This window comes from Pholcus phalangioides, unplaced genomic scaffold (assembly GCF_987345545.1).
Source record: "Pholcus phalangioides strain wild (caught in Gottingen) unplaced genomic scaffold, Ppha-v1.0 ptg000005l_1, whole genome shotgun sequence".
NCBI lineage: Eukaryota > Metazoa > Arthropoda > Arachnida > Araneae > Pholcidae > Pholcus > Pholcus phalangioides.
Window position 1 is genome coordinate 7,594,688 of NW_028301598.1, and position 16,871 is coordinate 7,611,558.

The window sequence follows — 16,871 nt, forward strand, 5'->3', positions numbered from 1 at the left end:
ATAATTTTGCAAAGGAATTTATTGCCTTTTTTCAAATATACCATTCCATCAAAAACTCCGTTCGAGGCATTGCCCCCCCCCCCAAGTTTTGGATTTGATCACGGTATGTAGCAACCCGGGCCGCAAGTACGAACGAAAATTTACTATCGCTCGGGCCCGGTAACCGTTTTTTTTAACGGAAAAAGAGTAAACTCGGCACCCTTCCTCGTTCAACACATGTGGAACCAGACCCCGCCCTCTCCTATTGCGGTCATAACAACGACTCGAGACAAAAACGTTTTAATAACTTCCGAGGTCTAAAAAGGGGATTTTTTACACAACACCAAGAATGTAGCGCAATATGTCGATATTAAGTCAACAATCAGCATCGTGAAGATGCTCTAAATTAAGTTACGGCTAGAAGCGGATTAAGGTTAGTTGTTGACGGCCCCGGGCATAAAAAAAAAATTAATATTAGGCCCCTTAAATTAGGAAAAAAGTATAAAGTAGGGGCCAAAGGCGCGGTCGGTGTGCCCACCGTTAAATCCGCCTCTATGCACGGCTCCCATGCACGTTAACTGAGTTTTCATCAGCCTGATGACCAATTTTCATCTAATTTCGAAACCCCTGTGTTAAACTAAACGTTGAATCCGAAGGTTTTTAACAACTGGCTGTTGCGAAGATATATTTCGGAAAGAGAGAAAATTCAACTGCCCCTACGGGGAATCGAACGCACGTCCTTTCACTTTCCGGGTGAACGCCCTAGACCAGTAGACTACAGAGGCAACGAATCTCTCAATCTTTCCTTGGAGCTCGTGTATACTGAAAGGGACCATACATGGACGGCCGGACCAGACTCAGGCCAAGCTCAAAACTGCTGACGCTGCCACCAGATGGCGACTTATGGAAGGATGACGTCACTCTCCGCTACCACACGAAGGTTTTTAACAACTGGATGTTGCAAAGATATATTTTGGAAAGAGAAAATTCAACTGGAAAGTGAAAGGACGTGGGTTCAATTCCCAGCAGGGGAAGTTGAATTTTCTCTCTTTCCAAAATATATCTTTGCAACAGCCAGTTGTTAAAAACCTTCGTATGGTAGCAGAGAGTGACGTAATCCTTTCCATAAACGTTGAATTGCAGGATTCTGTGATCTTTTCATAAATAGTTTTCCTTTCGATCATATCTGGGGCTACGGTTTCTTGCTGAGATTTAAATCCAGTTAGAAAAATAGTACGAATGTTATTTCTAGATAGATCACGATTTTCAGTCGGATGGTTTTTTTTTTTATTGTAAGTAAATTCAAAATACTTGCGAGCTTCTTTAACGTTGGCCAGCTACAAGAGTATTCTCCAAAGCATATTAATAATACGCTTAATACGTATTAATAGTACGCATCTTTAATACGAGCGCTTTGGTATTCTCCCGCTGCACGCAAGTTAGTTTCTGCACGGGCTCTCTTAAATCGTCATTTCAAATATTAAAAATAAATAAATAAAAGTAACGATAGAACAAACAACAAATGTAACTTGCTCGATGCTCCACGAAAGGAATTCAGCCCTTGGGACTAAAACTTTTTAAAACAAATAAAATAAAGGATCAATTTTAAAATAAGATGAAAATGAAAGAACGAGTGAGCACACGTGAGGAAATAAGAAGGAATGGTAGAGGAGAAAAAAATTTCTAGTTGTAAGTACGCCTTTTACGCTATTTTTTTCCGACCGGCTTTTCCATAAAATGACGACTCTTTAACTAAGGAGCTTTCTTTCCAAGCGCATTGAAATCAAGTTATGCTGACGTCACACGGTATGCTCCCAGGAAGATAAAGACGCCTTCATATATATAGGGGTTCCTTGTACGATCGTAGTTCAATGAAGGGAGGGAGAAAATTAGCGACCTTGAACCAGTAAAGTTCCTCCTTGAAGAAAGGAAAAACACTGACAGCAGAAAAGCGTGCGAGGCCGAGGTTTTTTTGCTAAAAAAAAGTGACCTGGGCCCGAAAATACGTAATAAGAGTGACCAGCTTCTAAAAAAAGTGACCCGTGCCGAGCCCTGAGTTTGTCAAGCAAGTGTCCTTGGCCCTATACTTTTTTCACTTTTTAGTGATAAATTTGATCAGGGTATAGATTGCTAGCAGTGAAGCTAATGGGGGTAATCAGGAATCAAAGCGATAGGGAGTCGCTCCAGACCAACTTAAACCAGATTGCAACATGGGCAAAAGAATGGAGCAAGACGTTTAGCGTTGATAAGTGCATGGTCGCTCATTTCGGTTCGAGCAACCCACGGTTCTCTTACGAGTTGAATGGTGTCACTATCCCAGATGCAACTAGGGTGACTGATTTGAGAATTTTCATTGACGAGAGACTTAGGTTTTCTGAACATTGTTCAGCGGTGGTTAAAAAATCGAATAGAATGCTTGGTTTTATTTTCAAAAAGGTATCTTCACGTTCTTCTAAAGTCATTCTTCTGCTTTTCTGAGGCTTAGTTCGTCCTGGACTGGAGTATGCTGTAAGGTTTTGGAGACCATACCTACAGAGGGACATAGACTTGGTTCAAAGGGTGCAGAGAAGAGCTACGCACGTTCTTATTCTGTATCGTTCCAATTTTAGTATATGTACTGCCGAAGCAAGTACATCACGTTCTTATTGGCACACAGGGCTTGAGTTATGAAGAGAGACTTCTTTTTTTCAATATGTTCACACTGAATGAACGCAGGTGTCAGGGAGACATAATCGAAGTGTTCGACATTTTTAATAACTGTTTTGTTTTTGTGCTTCAAGGCCATGGCCCCCACAAGGGCTCTAGCTCTGGGCGATTCTCACCATTGTTTTGTTTTTTTCACACAATAAATCTTATATATAAATGTGAAAGTATGTCTGTCTGTATGTATGTATGTATGTCTGTTCTTTATACAAATCTACAGTTTTAGGCAGATCGTCGCCAGATTTTGCATATATACAAAACAGGACCAGGATTGAACCGTAGGTTACTTTAAAAGTTCGTCAGAGCTGGGCAGTGTTTTCCTGACTTTTGCTGACAACTGGTGACACAGGTGGTCAAAAATGGCTGAAAATCTGCTTACGTAATACTTGGATTGCCCCATCCCAATTATCACTGAAGAAATGCCATTCACTTTAAAGCTATTACAGTTCTTAATTCATTTAACTTTTGCCATGACAATCAACAAAGTGCAAGGCCAGTCGTTAGCAGTGACAGGTATCAACCTACTTGAGGCCTGTTTCTCACATGGACAGCTTTACGTCGCCTGTTCGCGTGTTGGTAATCCCAAACATTTGTACATCTACACACCAGATGGGAAAACAAAAAATATTGTGTATCCACAAGCGATTGCCTCAAGTTTTTAATTAAAATATTTAAAAATAAAAGTAATTTTTTCTTACTTGATGCAGAAATTTTTTCGATTAAGAAATAATTAATAAGCTATATGTATACAAATTTTTTACGGGATGGGCAACGTCGCCGGGTATCAGCTAGTAAACTATAAAGGAGCCTGTGAAATGTCTGGTTTGGGGGTCCCACTCTAGGATGTGGGGGCCATAGTCAAGCTTTGGATAATTTATGTTTCTTCAAATATTCAAGGATCGTCTCTATTAAACGAGGTTTCTGGTATCCGAGTTAGCTCAGAATTAATTTCCTCTGGCTGACCAAGATCATTATTTTATTCACATTATTTTGCCTAATCGTTATCAAAGTGTCACAAAGAGAGACGTTTAATACTTTCACAGGGATAAAAAAATTAAATTTATACGAAAAGTATCTACCTACTACCACTGACTTGAAAAGCTGAAAAAAAAATCTTTTCGAATACATACAGATGAATTTTTATTTGTGTTCATTGTTTTGTCCGGTTAACTGTGAGCCTTAATTTTTATCAAGCGAAGGAGAAGGAAGTAGGATTCTAAGAGCATTTTAAAATAATTCTTCGTATGCTTTTGATATTCTGCTTTTTTTTCATCTGCAAAGTTTTCATTTATTTGTACAATTGCACATATGATACTGTTAATAAAAACATTTTTAGCTGGTAATGTGTGTGTGTGTGTGCATCAGAATTCCTTACAATGTTTATAAATATAACATATATTATTCAGTCTGCCCCTCAAACTTTTTTGCGTACAGTATTTTTGTGAGGATAGCCGGCACTAATGTCCAAATTTATTGTCAAAAACTGCTAATTCATTAAATGTAATATTAGTCGTTGTAAGCAATTTTTTAAATAAGTGTGTTACTTATTGAAAAAATAAAATTTTTATAAATATAAATTTTAATTTAGTTTTAATTTTTAACTACCTTAAATTTTTAATTAAATTGGATTTTAATTACAAGTTAAATTTAATTAATTTTAATGTTTAATTACAAGTTAAATTTAATTAATTTTAATGTTTAATTACAAGTTAAATTTAATTAATTTTAATGTTTAATTACAAGTTAAATTTAATTAATTTTAATGTTTAATTAATTTTAAACTAATTTTAATGTTTAATTAATTTTAAACTAATTTTAATGTTTAATTAATTTTAAACTAATTTTAATGTTTAATTAATTTTAAACTAATTTAAACTCTTAATTTTTAAAATATTAATTTTCATATTTTAATTATGTTTTACGCCTGCGGACACTAGGTTGGGTTTCACTGATCGACATCTTCCACTTCAAAAAAATATCCCCCTCTGCAATACATCACCCTGGATCCAAGCCTGATTGTGATACTTGTGATATGAAGCTGTAGGGCATGCTATAGGGTTATAAGTGAGTTTTTTGAAGAATGCGATAAAACATTCAACCAATTTACTTATGAAACACTGGAAAAAACTCTTTATCAGACATCCATTTTACAGAAATACAAGACAAAGAAAGCACCAATTGTGATTGTGGACAAAACCTCTCATTGTGCTTCATGTTTTAACCCCTTGATTACCACATAATAGCCCCTCAAAGAAACACTTTGATGTCATAACAAAATAAGCCATGGAAGCTTATATAACTCATTCATCAGAATCAAGACAGGTTTGCAAAATTGATTTTTATCACTTGGAACAAGTATTTCAAATGAAAGATTATTCAGAATAAATGAATGAAACAAATGAAACGAAATGAATCACTCACTTCTTTATCTTCCTCTTCTGCGGTGATGATAAAAAGCAGGCGCTGAATGACTCCGTACACCTGTAATGCTTTAAAAAAAGACACAGATATGAAAAATGAAACTATCCAAGAAGAAAACATTCATCAATGATAAGTAAAAATATTGTCTTATTCAACGTCTTTCATATTTTTGCTAGTCAGTTCCATTTAATATATTAAAGAAGATTCATCCCAATAAAACAGGCAATTGCACATGATTTCCATGAAGGAAAAAAAGCTCAAAGGAAATATAAAACTACTATAAAAAGTTGATATGCAGTCGTTTATGGCTTTGCGCTATGAAAGCCAAGTGTCAAATCCTGTTACCAGCACAGTGATGGCTTTCTACAGAGAGCAGGTAGGCCCAACAACAGTAAAATTATTACAAAACAAAATCACTATAAATTCATAGACCTGCCACTTTCACTTCTAATTTGGAAGATAGATAAAGTAAAAAACGGTTCTGGTTGTCCCTGATATCAGAGGGTTCACTATATTTTCATCATCAAAAGCAAGAGTAAAAAAAAAACCTTTTTCAGAAATTGCGTATTTTTACATTAGGAAAATACATAAAATTAATATTTGTGTTATTATAATATTTTATTAAATAAAAACACAAAGGCCTCCCCTTGTTGAAGCAGTTAATTTACGATGTATTATTAACTCATGGTCCCTTCTATCCCTCCCATTGAAAATTTTAAACACTTCAATCATATCCCCCTCCCCTGACATGTAAAGTGCAGTTCATTTACATCCTCTGCTATGACAATGGTCTGAAAATGTTCATTTGTACAAAAAGTGTAGAAAAAATACCTGGTGGCAAATTGCCAGATTCAAATGGCTTCTCAAATGCTTGATCAAATTCATCTTTGATCTGCTTCCTCAAATTTCTTCGTAAAAGGAAACCTCTGACTAAAGCCTTGAGAACACAATAGAAAAATGGGAGGGGGGGGGATATTATATATATAATGCATGCATAAATAAAAGTCATAATACTTTTTGTAAATATTAACACATATATTCAGTAAAAGTCCTAAAAAACGCAATACACACCAGCCTTAATAATTCATTGATTTAATTATCAAGAATAGTGTATTAATAAAGGCAGTAATCAATGATTAACCAATCATTAATATTTTTATTTTTCAAGAATAATCATGCATAGTATACAGGATGTCTACAAACGACTGGAGCAGTTGAATGGCTTTTAATATAGCAGACACAGCTTTATATGATCACATCGGAACACTCAGGGTTTCTGCTAATAATAATCAAAAAATTCTAGCTGTAAGTGCAGTCGCATTTGTCCCCATATAACTGAAAGCAACTCGTCTATTTTGTCTTTCCTACATAACTGGTTTCAAAATGTAAAATCTCTCATGCTGTTTTTTTATTTATTAATTTTCTGGTCATATTTGTTGTGAAAAAGGATTTTTTCCTCCCATTTAAGCTGAAATCCTGTTTTTTTTCTATTATTCACCATTGTAAGAAGGTATAATAGAGCTGTTTAATTATATCGCAAAGTATAACACTTTTTATAATGTACATTACATTCCTTACATGCCTTGAAAAAAGTATTTGGCTGAGGAAGCGTCCATCTGGGCACCTAACTAACCATGTGGTGGTTTGATCCATATCCTACAGGATTTCTAACTGTAACAGCCACCCCCAAGAAAAAGTCAATCAGATCTCCATGGAATGGGGGGGGGGGGGTGTCAGGAAAATTTAATAAAAAAATAAAGCAAAAACCTCTCTTTTGCAGATACCAATGAGACAAACAAATTTGTCCTTAAAAAAAAGGGGTGGCCATTAATCAGTTTAAAAAGCATACTTCTATTATACACTGGGAAATTATTATTTGGCCATAAAAGAGAGGTGATAACATGTGAGAGAAGGTATATTCCCAACATGCCTTCCTTGATGTTTGACTAATGCAGGGGAATAATTTTGTACACAAACAGTGTAATATCAAATTCATGGTTTCATTAATTTGTATTTTGGGGTCCTGAAACTTTTGTCCTCCATAGCTTCCTACCCTTGGTAATCTGTTCATTCATGCTCTCCAGAGTGGTCTAAAAAAGAACTCTCTGACGCACCAAACAGACGCACATCAATAATGCTAGCTCACTACGATGCACATTTTTGAGAACCACTGGCCTAGATTTATAATGAAGTCATTCTCCAGTTTTGGCACATTCCCCCATAGCATTAACCCTTTAAGCGGTTTTTAAAATTTCCCTGGTCCACATTATAAGTGCCATAGTGGAAATCGCTAAACCCCTCCTAAAAATTGCCACCTATTTCCACGAGTCATATTTTTTTCCGATCTCATGCAGTGTGATAAATGCTCCTCCCACCCACAAAAATTGAGAATAATAATAACATGGAAGATAAATACTCCATCTCTTTTTTTATCACTTATTCTATACGCATATTTCTATCTATGAAAAAATAGGTGAAAAACATCCCTCTCCTGTTATTTAGTTGATTCACGGAGGGGTGGGGTAAACATGTTATCAAGCAAAGATCTCTGTATATAGCTAGCTGGACCTCTGGTTTCCGAATTGAGAGTGCTTTAAGAAAACAAGATATTCTGGGATTGCTGCTGCTGTAAGGGTTAACATATATAAAAACTATAGTCACAAATCCTGAAAAACAATACTTTTCCCTAGTTCATTGAGTATCACTATGAAATCATTATTTCACTATAAATTAAAAAAAACATTGGTCTATGCAATTTTAATATTTGATGATTAAATATTATGTGATATGCTTACAATAAAAATTGAAACCCCTCCAATCATTGGCAGGTAATTTACGCTAAACTATACCTGTATCACAGTAGCAGCTTGTTCCCGTCTTTTCTCGTTTGCTCTTTCTTCGCGTGCAGCTTTTGCTTGCTCCAAAAAGCTTTCTTTTTCCTTCAGAGCTATTTTGCCAAACATATTGCATCCGTTTAGAAATAATTCTACTTCAGGGAGGAATGAGGTGCGATTTCCATTTCAAATTGGTATTCAAGCCTGAAAATGTTTCGGAAAAATAAAATAAATGATATAACAGTTTTGTTCTTTATCAAGTCAATTCATTGTATTTGCTCGCGTCTAGGATGAGGTTTTCATTAAATTTTCACCGCTTCAAAAACCTAGGTCATCCTGTATGAATGAGCAAATATCTAAACAAAAAATGTCACTAAAAGACAAAAGTTAGAATAGGGAAGTAAAACCATTAAAAATTGATCAATAAAAATCGCAAACCAATCTGTATGACAGGGTTACTTGAAACTTATCACATTTTCTCACTATATTTGAGGTTTGAAAATTGTTTCCTTATGAACTAAGAATGAACTTGTTTATACTTGTTTACACTTAAGAATGAAATTGTTTCCTATGAACTTAGAATATAGTTCATAATTGGTATTAAAACCAATTATGAACTATATTCTAAGGGCCATTCAAGTATTACGTCAATAGATTTTCAGCCATACCTTTATATATTGATACAAACAATTTCTGTTAATTTCAACGCTATTTAAAGGCTAAGAACTCAAAATTTCTCTTTAGAGAAATTCATTGCGACCAACCCTCTATAAGCAATACATGCTAAACCCATGAGTGGACAAAATGTGATCCTCAGGATTATCTGATGTGGCCTGTCACCTTAAACATAATTTTGTAAAAATGAACTAAGCGGCACATTTACAGATAGCTTAAGTGACCTGCGACACAATTCCAGAGCATTTAAGTGGCCCATGGCATATTTTCAGATCACTTGAAGGATCAGTGGAATATTTAGAGATCACTAAAGTGACTCTTTAGAGGATTTATCAATAGGGACAATGTTAGTTCAGGCACCCAGAAATTAGCAAAGGTTTTTCTCGTTTTCGGCACACCAAGGAAGAAAGATGCCATTAAGAATATTTCATACTTTCATAAAGGGTGGTTGATGACGTGTCATTCACCCCCTCCCATCGATGGCATAATACGTGAATGACCCCTAATGTAGTGATGTCTAAAAATGATTTAAAAATCATCATTAAATCAAAATGAATGTTTAATTTTAATGCCTACTTTAAGTATTCTTGGATGATTTGTGGATCAGTGTTTCTGAACTTCTTTTTGCCTGTGCCCCCCCCCCATGTACAATATTTTGTTTACATATGGTGCCTTTCTGTTACAAATGGAAATGAAAGAAAATTGTTTTGGCATCTTCGTCTTATTCATGGCCCTCCAGCCCTTCCCTCATTCATGAGCGAGACTCTTTCTACTTATAAAATTAATTAATTTTTTTTTTTTTTTAATTTTTTAATAACGTGATCCTCACGTATTCCCAAGGGATCAGCATGATCTGTCCAGGGAATTTGTTAGTATTAGTAAACATCCATGCCCGAACCGGGATTCGAACCCAGACCTGCACAGTGAGAAGCTAGTTCCCTAACCACTCGACTGCCAGGCAGCAGTCGAGTGGTTAGGGTTAGAGTGGTTAAGTTTTCAGCAAACTTAAGGGCCTAGGAGCTAGACATCAGTAAGCATTCCCCCTTGTCCTGGTTCTATTCAACCAGGGCCCCACAGGCTGTACTGTATAACGTTCTGGGGCCCTGAACCTAAAAGGAAAGGTATAAGCAGTTTATATATTTACATAGTTACTCCTTAAAATCATATTACCAGATCTCATCATATGAGAGCTCTGCCCTCTATGGCAACGCGCCTCTGAAGTTGTACTTTTTCATGTCTGAGCTTTTTAGAGCACTCTGCGGCTTCCCCCCCTTAGCTATCTGCCGTGGCTCCGTCTATTTAATTTTCACTCAAGCCTACGCCCCCTCTCCCAGGTGCGGATCCAGGAAGATGTGTTGAGAGTGGAGAATCATTCATGTTCTTTGAATCATCCCTCTTAGGAGTCACAATCGTTCCTATTCCCCCACTCTGAATCCACACCTGTGCAATCTTAAACTGTGAATGGAACAGAAGCAGAGGCATCCTCAGCTACGAATGAAGCATAGACAGATATCTTCAGCTGCGAATGAAGCAGAGACAGATATCTTCAGCTGCAAATGAAGCCTAGACAGAAATTTCCAGCTTCGACTGGAGCGAAGGCAGACATCTTCAGCTGTGAATGAAGCGGAGGCAAGCGGATCCAGGGTGATGTGTCTGAGAAGCGAGTTAGTGTATTGGTACATTGGATCATCCCGTATTTCAAGGGACAACCAAATTTACCCCATTTTATTCGGCTCTTGAGAGAAGTGATTGCCTTCCTCTGGCTCTGTGCTTGAATCCACCCCAATATTCCAGGGCCACAAGAGAGCTAGTTTGAGAAACACTGATCTAGGCAATCAAGAACTTTATAGAATCTCTGTCTATTATAGAATCTCTGTCTATTATAGAATTTCTATTCTATTATAGAATTTCTATTCTATTATAGAATTTCTATTCTATTATAGAATTTCTATTCTATTATAGAATTTCTATTCTATTATAGAATTTCTATTCTATTATAGAATTTCTATCAGCATCTTGGATTACCCCCCCCCCAAGGCATGTATTTTTCGAGGGCTCCTTTCTAGTAAATTTATAGTACTGTATAGGGAAAATAAAATATATTTTTTTCATATATAAATGACCAGAGCTGTAATATTAGAGCCCCTTCAGCCTCCCCATGTAGGAATGGGGAAATACTTTTATGCAACATTTTACCTTTAAACTGGAATTAAAATAATAACAATTAATTTTTTTTTAAATAACTTCGTTGCATTAAAGTTTACAGATGAGTTACATACACATAATTTTCACTAACATGACTTTTTGAATCCTCCATAATAAACAGAAGTAAACAGGAAGTGACGCAACAGAGAAGAAACGGAACCACTGATCTCTGAATGGTCATCAAAGATCGACTTTAGTTTTCATTATTATACGGGGTGTTAGCTGCAAGGGGTCATTTTCTGTTTCTGTCCTTAGACAAACTTTCTTCGTTGTTAAAACTCAAAAAATGAGAATTTGATGAGATTAAATATCAAGATAGATTTAATAAATTATTATTTTTTTGGATCGTAGATTTTTTTTTAAAAGTCGAAAATTTCAAATATAAGTAATTTTTTCTGGAAAATATAAGAACTAGCTACTTGTTTATTACGTTTGAAACCACAACAACAAACATGTCGCCGCCGTCGAAACGTGAGCGTGTTGAGTTTACTCCCTTTTCAGTCGCGTTAAACAGCGAATTCGTGACCCATTACTTATTCGTTAAACAGCATAAAACTAGAGAATTGTGCGAATTGAAACCCCAAGAGAAGACAGCTTTCGTGATCAATGTCCCACCATATTTCAACGAGGAATGCATGAGGACATTGTTTAAGGGTTATGGACACATCACAAACGTCTATTTCCACGACAAGCCAACTTCCAGTGTCCCCGATGACGCTGCCGGCTCTTCTAAATACTTTCCGGACCTCGAGAAAACCGGAGGGCCTAGTTACAAAATAGCCTTCGTGGTATTCAAGAAAAAAATGTACTTGAAGAAGTTATTGGCCAGGGACGTCGAAACGGTCCATCCCCTCACCTTGAAGGACCACGGCGTCGTTTCGGGAGTGAAGAAATGGTGTCTCGAGTACAACGAATCTCTGGTAGACACCAAGGAACTCGGCGAAGAGATCGAGCGGTACATAAGTGCCTACGACGCCAAAGTCGAGGAGGAGGCTCGCAGGGCCAAGGAGACGGGCGCCATACCCGACGAAGAAGGTTGGATAACCGTGTCCAGGCACAGCCACAAATCGGTCATACCCAGGACCGAAGCCAAGAGCAACAAGGTGCTGAAGAAAGAGAAGAAGAAACGCTCTCAAAAGGCTCTCATAAACTTCTATTCCTTCCAGATACGGGAGTCCAAAATGGAGCATTTGGCGCAACTCAGGAAGAAATTCCAAGAGGACAAAGCCAAGATTGCAGCTTTGAAGGCGAGCAGGAAGTTCAGGCCGATTTGAGTTTTGTATTTCGAGTAATTTGCTGAAATCACCCATTGTGCGAATCTTAACATGTGCATTAATGTTAAATATAATTGTTGGCTTTCAAAGAAAATTTTCATGAATTTGATCAAATTATTGGCATGATTTACATTCAATCAGAACAGATATCATATAATCCAGACACTGGAGATTTTTTTTGGCATCAAACACGTCTGACGGCCCAGTGAAAGTCGCTAGGGCCAAATCAACACTACAGATGGTGAAAAAAAAAAAATCCGACCAGCATAGAAAACATAACAAAAGTGGAAACCAACAATAATATTATAAATAATAGTATAAATAAATATTCTCAGTATAAAAAAAAAAATAATAATATTCGGGCGCTTTTGAATAATAAACTGATCGCAGCATAAGTCTCTGGGTATCTAGACACTTTTATATAAAGAAAAGTCTGTATGGTTGTATAAATTACTTCATTTATCCAGAAGGCATGAAATGCACTTACACTGGAAAAATAAAATAATGAATTTATTGATTTTATTATTTATAAATAATAAAAATAATGAGAAGTAATAGAAGGGAAATCACTTTGTATACGGAGCCAAATCGAAATCCTAAATAGTGGAAGAAAATCTTGCCTGGGAGACGCATGCAAGTTCTGATGGCAGACTGTTCCAGATTCTCACCACATGGCATCTGAATCTGTGGAAAAACCAATTTCTTCTTGCCGTTGGTATTCTTATTTGGAAGCGATGCCTCCGTAGGTAAACTTGGTCTATGATATCGAAGAAAAATTCTCTCAATGGGGGATAAACCATTTGGTGGACTAGTTTGTAGCACATCTTCAGATCTGCAGCGATTCTATGCCATTCCAGTGAGTTCAAACCCAGAAATTGAAGTCTCTCGCAACGAGACCAGCTGCTCATGTCAGCTATTCATTTGGTAAAGGACTTTTTTGGCTTTTCAAGGAGCTTGGTCCTTAATTTTGTAAACGCTCCATACTTGCGAACAGAACTCTAAGAGTCAGTTGAACATACACACAGAAAGCATATGACAACATATGCGCATCACACTTATGGTATGCCGTACATAGCATGTATGAAATTATGGTGGCTTTGCAGACTATGCCATGATAATGATCAGCAAAATCCAGGATGCTGCTTATTGAAATACCTAAATCCATGCATGTATCTAATTGCTGTAACGTTTCATTATGTAGTTGATAATATTCAGGATCGGTGCACCTGCCAAAATGCATTGATTTACTTTTTGATGTTGAAATAGGGAGTTTATAACAACAACTCCACTAGAAAAGTTGTTGGCATGCAATTCTTAGACCCCTTTTGTTTTCTACTGGAGCAACTTGCTGATGACGCAATCAGAGGGATGGGTGACAGCCTGAGTGATATCGTAAGTGTACAAGGTAAATAAGATCGGGCCTACCACCGACCCCTAGACGACTCCGTTTGGCACCTGATATTCTCTGGAAATGATGCTGGCTACGTAAACCTGGTGAACCGTGTCTGATAGCAACACTTGAATTATCCTCACAATCTTATGAGGAACACCCATACCAGCTAGCCTTCCTCAGTAGTAGTGATTTGTCTACTGTATCAAATGCCTTTAGAAATTTATGTAAATTACATCAATCTCTTGTCCTGAATCGATTTCACTCGCCTTCATATCATGACAAATCAATTGCTGCACTGACAAGGAGCGGCCGGGAATAAACTCAAACTGAAATGAGGGGATTAGTTAAATAAATATTCTTTGCCTAAGAAAATAAAACGCTGACTCTCTTTTAAGAAAACCAATATGGCAGCAAATAATAAGAACATCATGTCATTGCTGCATTTTACGCAACACATTTATGACTTGAGGAAAATTTAAAATCGAGGTCGTTAGAAATAATGTCCCGATATTTCTTGACCACACTAAAATAAGAATAAATATATAGAAACAAAATACAACTTGGTTGAAACAATAATCACAGTGACGACACAACGAAATGATATTTCAAATATTACTCCAAAGAAAACCATTTGAATAGCCCATGGTACTAGCGCCACCTGGAGAGAAAGATATAGAAAAGATACAGCTTCGGATTATATAGAGATCTGGATTATACTGTGTCTGTTCCCATTTGATCTTATTGTGTGCTGTAATTTTATATTGAAGAGTAGATAAACTTTTCCCAAGAATATGAAGTCACCAGTGAATAGGGAAAATATGTGAAAAATACAAAAAATCCTAATGCATTTCGACACACAGTGGGCGTAGTTTGCAGAGGAAAAAATATTTAACCACTAGTCAATGCTGACCGAGAATCCCACTTGGATTGGACACAAAATCTTAACTTTCGGTTGCTCAGCGGAAAAAAAAGTATGTCTTCTAAATGAGCATGCTTGTCTTTAGAATCAGAGAATCAGGAATGTGAAAAATTTACGACCACCACTCACTGTTTGCAAGAGGGCCATTCATTTGAATTTCAGGAAGCAAGAGTTTTTACAAAGTCCACAGCTGATTTAAATTTTTACGATGGCACATATATTTGATCCTTCAAAAATATATTACTAAACAACAGTAAGTTTACATCACAGATTACAACACCATGGTTTAGATTCCTTACAAATAGGAATTCTAAGAAAATTTGAATAGACCGATTGGGGATAGTTCCATTTCACAAGTTTACAGCTTCATTCCAACCCAGTGCCATCTTAACACGTGGCCTGGGGGAATCAAGAGAACAGGGACCTGAGAAAAATGAGTAGTTGAGTTTTTCAAAAATTTGCCTGGTAGGGCCTCAAAAATCACTTGGCCCAGGGACCCATGATGCTCTTAAGATGGCCCTGTTCCAACCATAAAATTTGAAGAAAGCAGACACATACCTTTTTCCGCTGAGCAACCAAAAGTTAAGATTTGATATCCAACCCAAGTGGGATCCTCTGTCCGCACAATTAGTGATTAAATATTTTTTTTCCTCTGAAGACGACACCCGCTGTTTGCCGAAATGCATTAGGAGGATTGGCGTACACTGAGGAGGGGGGGGAGGTCGGGGTTCTAATCTTCCCTTGATCCAAGATTATACTGTTATTTTGCAGGGGAAAAAAGTAAACCCCCAGAAGGAAAAAAATTTTAAACTCCCCTTGAGAAAATTCTGCGTACGCTTATGATTAGGAGTTTTTGTATTTTTCATATATTTACTTTATTTGTTGGGGACTTCTGAATGATTCTGTAATCTAGCTGATCGCCAAGTTGGCAATTTTTTTTCATCGATGTATTATATGTGACTATATAATGTAGCTGCATTGAATTATCTCCATATCACATAAAAGCACAAACTGACATATGATGATATAATAATATTATATACATAGATATATAATATTTATAAATTATATATTAAATAATATAATTATAGGGGAGGAACACATGGCAAGATGGCGAGGGGTACAAAGCCCCCCCCCCCCCACACCACAGTAATTATCTTAATATTAATTTGTATAAGTCATATCACGGTCAGGATGTGATAAGCTTTTCTTATTCTTGTGTGAATCAGTATAAAAATACTCATTGTTGTGAGAGCTGTGGCTGCTCCCTACTGTTGCAGGCCTACACCATCTTGCCACGTTTGCAGTTTGGGGCAATCCCCCAAACCTAATCAACAAGAAAACTGATACACATCTTAAAGAGCAACACCACTAAATCATTAATATGAAAATGTGGCCATATATGATGAAAGCATGGTAATAAGTGATACATAAAAGAAAGAAATATGATGAATGATAGTCTCAGCTATCATTCTGGTTCCTTTGATTGTTAGGGTTTCCATAGTTAACGTGGGCATAATTATATATATCGCCAAAAATTTGCCAACTTGGCGATGACCCAGATTACAAAATTATAGCCTTATTGGGAATTGATTTTGGATCTGGTTTGTTTTGTGACAAAAGATTGAATGTTTTGGCTGCACACATTGTTTAGGCGATTTACTGTTCATTGTTATAGCCAGGACTTGACAAATCGTCAAGAAACCTAGTTGCCACAACAATTTTTTATGGGTCCGACATTTTTCTCAAGATAAACAGGTAAAAATGGTGTTACTCTTGACTTTTTCATGACAAAGTGGAACGGCTACAGTAAAATACCTTTTTCTTGGCAAGAAAAAGTTGCGGAGAGGGAAACAGATGCAACCAAAGGAATTGACAACAAATAAAACTAAAAACGACAATAAAAGCAAACACAGTATTAGACCAAGTAAGACAGTGGTTCGCAATCTTCTGTCATCTGCTGCTCCCCAGAATAGTTTGTGTGGTAGATATTTTCCCTTATAAAAGAACCACTTCAAAGCATAAATAGGCACGTAATCAATATCTTCAACTCATCGTGGCACACTTTGAGAAACACTGAAGTAATCGAGATTAAACTTCCAGCAAGCGTGGCCTTTATAGCAAGATGAAAGGTTGCATGAAATTCAAATTTGTAAAAGTCCAGTAGCTAAATTTTGATATAATCAGTATATAGCTAATAAATTTATATAAAATATAAGGTGATCTCAGATAAATCGTTCATATTGCAAAGGGTCGTATTTAATCAAATAAAAAAATTAACAATGCAAAAAAATATTTTTTAATTGAAATTTTGGAGGAAAATACCTTTATGTGTTGTTATAATAAATTTCTGTTAATTTCAATGTTTGAAGGCTATGAACTCAACATTTATCTTTAATAAATTCATTGCAACCCTCCCTCTAAGCCATATAATGATAAATCGCTTAAAGGCCGCGGACCAGATATGG

The 16,871-nt window shown here is 36.4% G+C and overlaps 2 protein-coding genes across 3 annotated transcripts in view; one reads left to right on the top strand and one right to left on the bottom strand.

The window, feature by feature from the left end:
- LOC149085823 (ubiquitin-protein ligase E3B) overlaps positions 1-11,006 on the bottom strand; it is a 103,923-nt gene extending 92,917 nt beyond the window's left edge. Inside the window, exons 1-4 of one of the 2 annotated variants that reach the window (XM_089232260.1) lie at positions 10,892-10,974; positions 7,953-8,141; positions 5,935-6,040; positions 5,104-5,171 (exon numbers count right to left, since the gene is read on the bottom strand). In XM_089232260.1, coding sequence (XP_089088386.1) covers positions 5,104-5,171; positions 5,935-6,040; positions 7,953-8,066 — 288 coding nt within the window. In that variant the 5' untranslated portion in view covers positions 8,067-8,141; positions 10,892-10,974. Of the gene's footprint in view, positions 1-5,103; positions 5,172-5,934; positions 6,041-7,952; positions 8,142-10,891 lie in introns of both variants that reach the window. The other variant, XM_089232261.1, reaches the window with a different exon arrangement.
- Positions 11,007-11,248: 242 nt separating this feature from the next.
- LOC149085824 (ribosomal RNA-processing protein 7 homolog A) lies at positions 11,249-12,486 on the top strand. The gene has a single exon (XM_089232262.1). The coding sequence runs from the start codon at positions 11,270-11,272 to the stop codon at positions 12,089-12,091; it is 822 nt and encodes a 273-aa protein (XP_089088388.1). The 5' UTR covers positions 11,249-11,269; the 3' UTR covers positions 12,092-12,486.
- The last annotated feature ends 4,385 nt before the right edge of the window (positions 12,487-16,871 follow it).

What these genes read in the sequence shown, in the direction of transcription:
- LOC149085824 (XM_089232262.1), top strand. Translation starts at nt 11,270, where the DNA reads ATGTCGCCGCCGTCGAAACGTGAGCGTGTTGAGTTTACTCCCTTTTCA.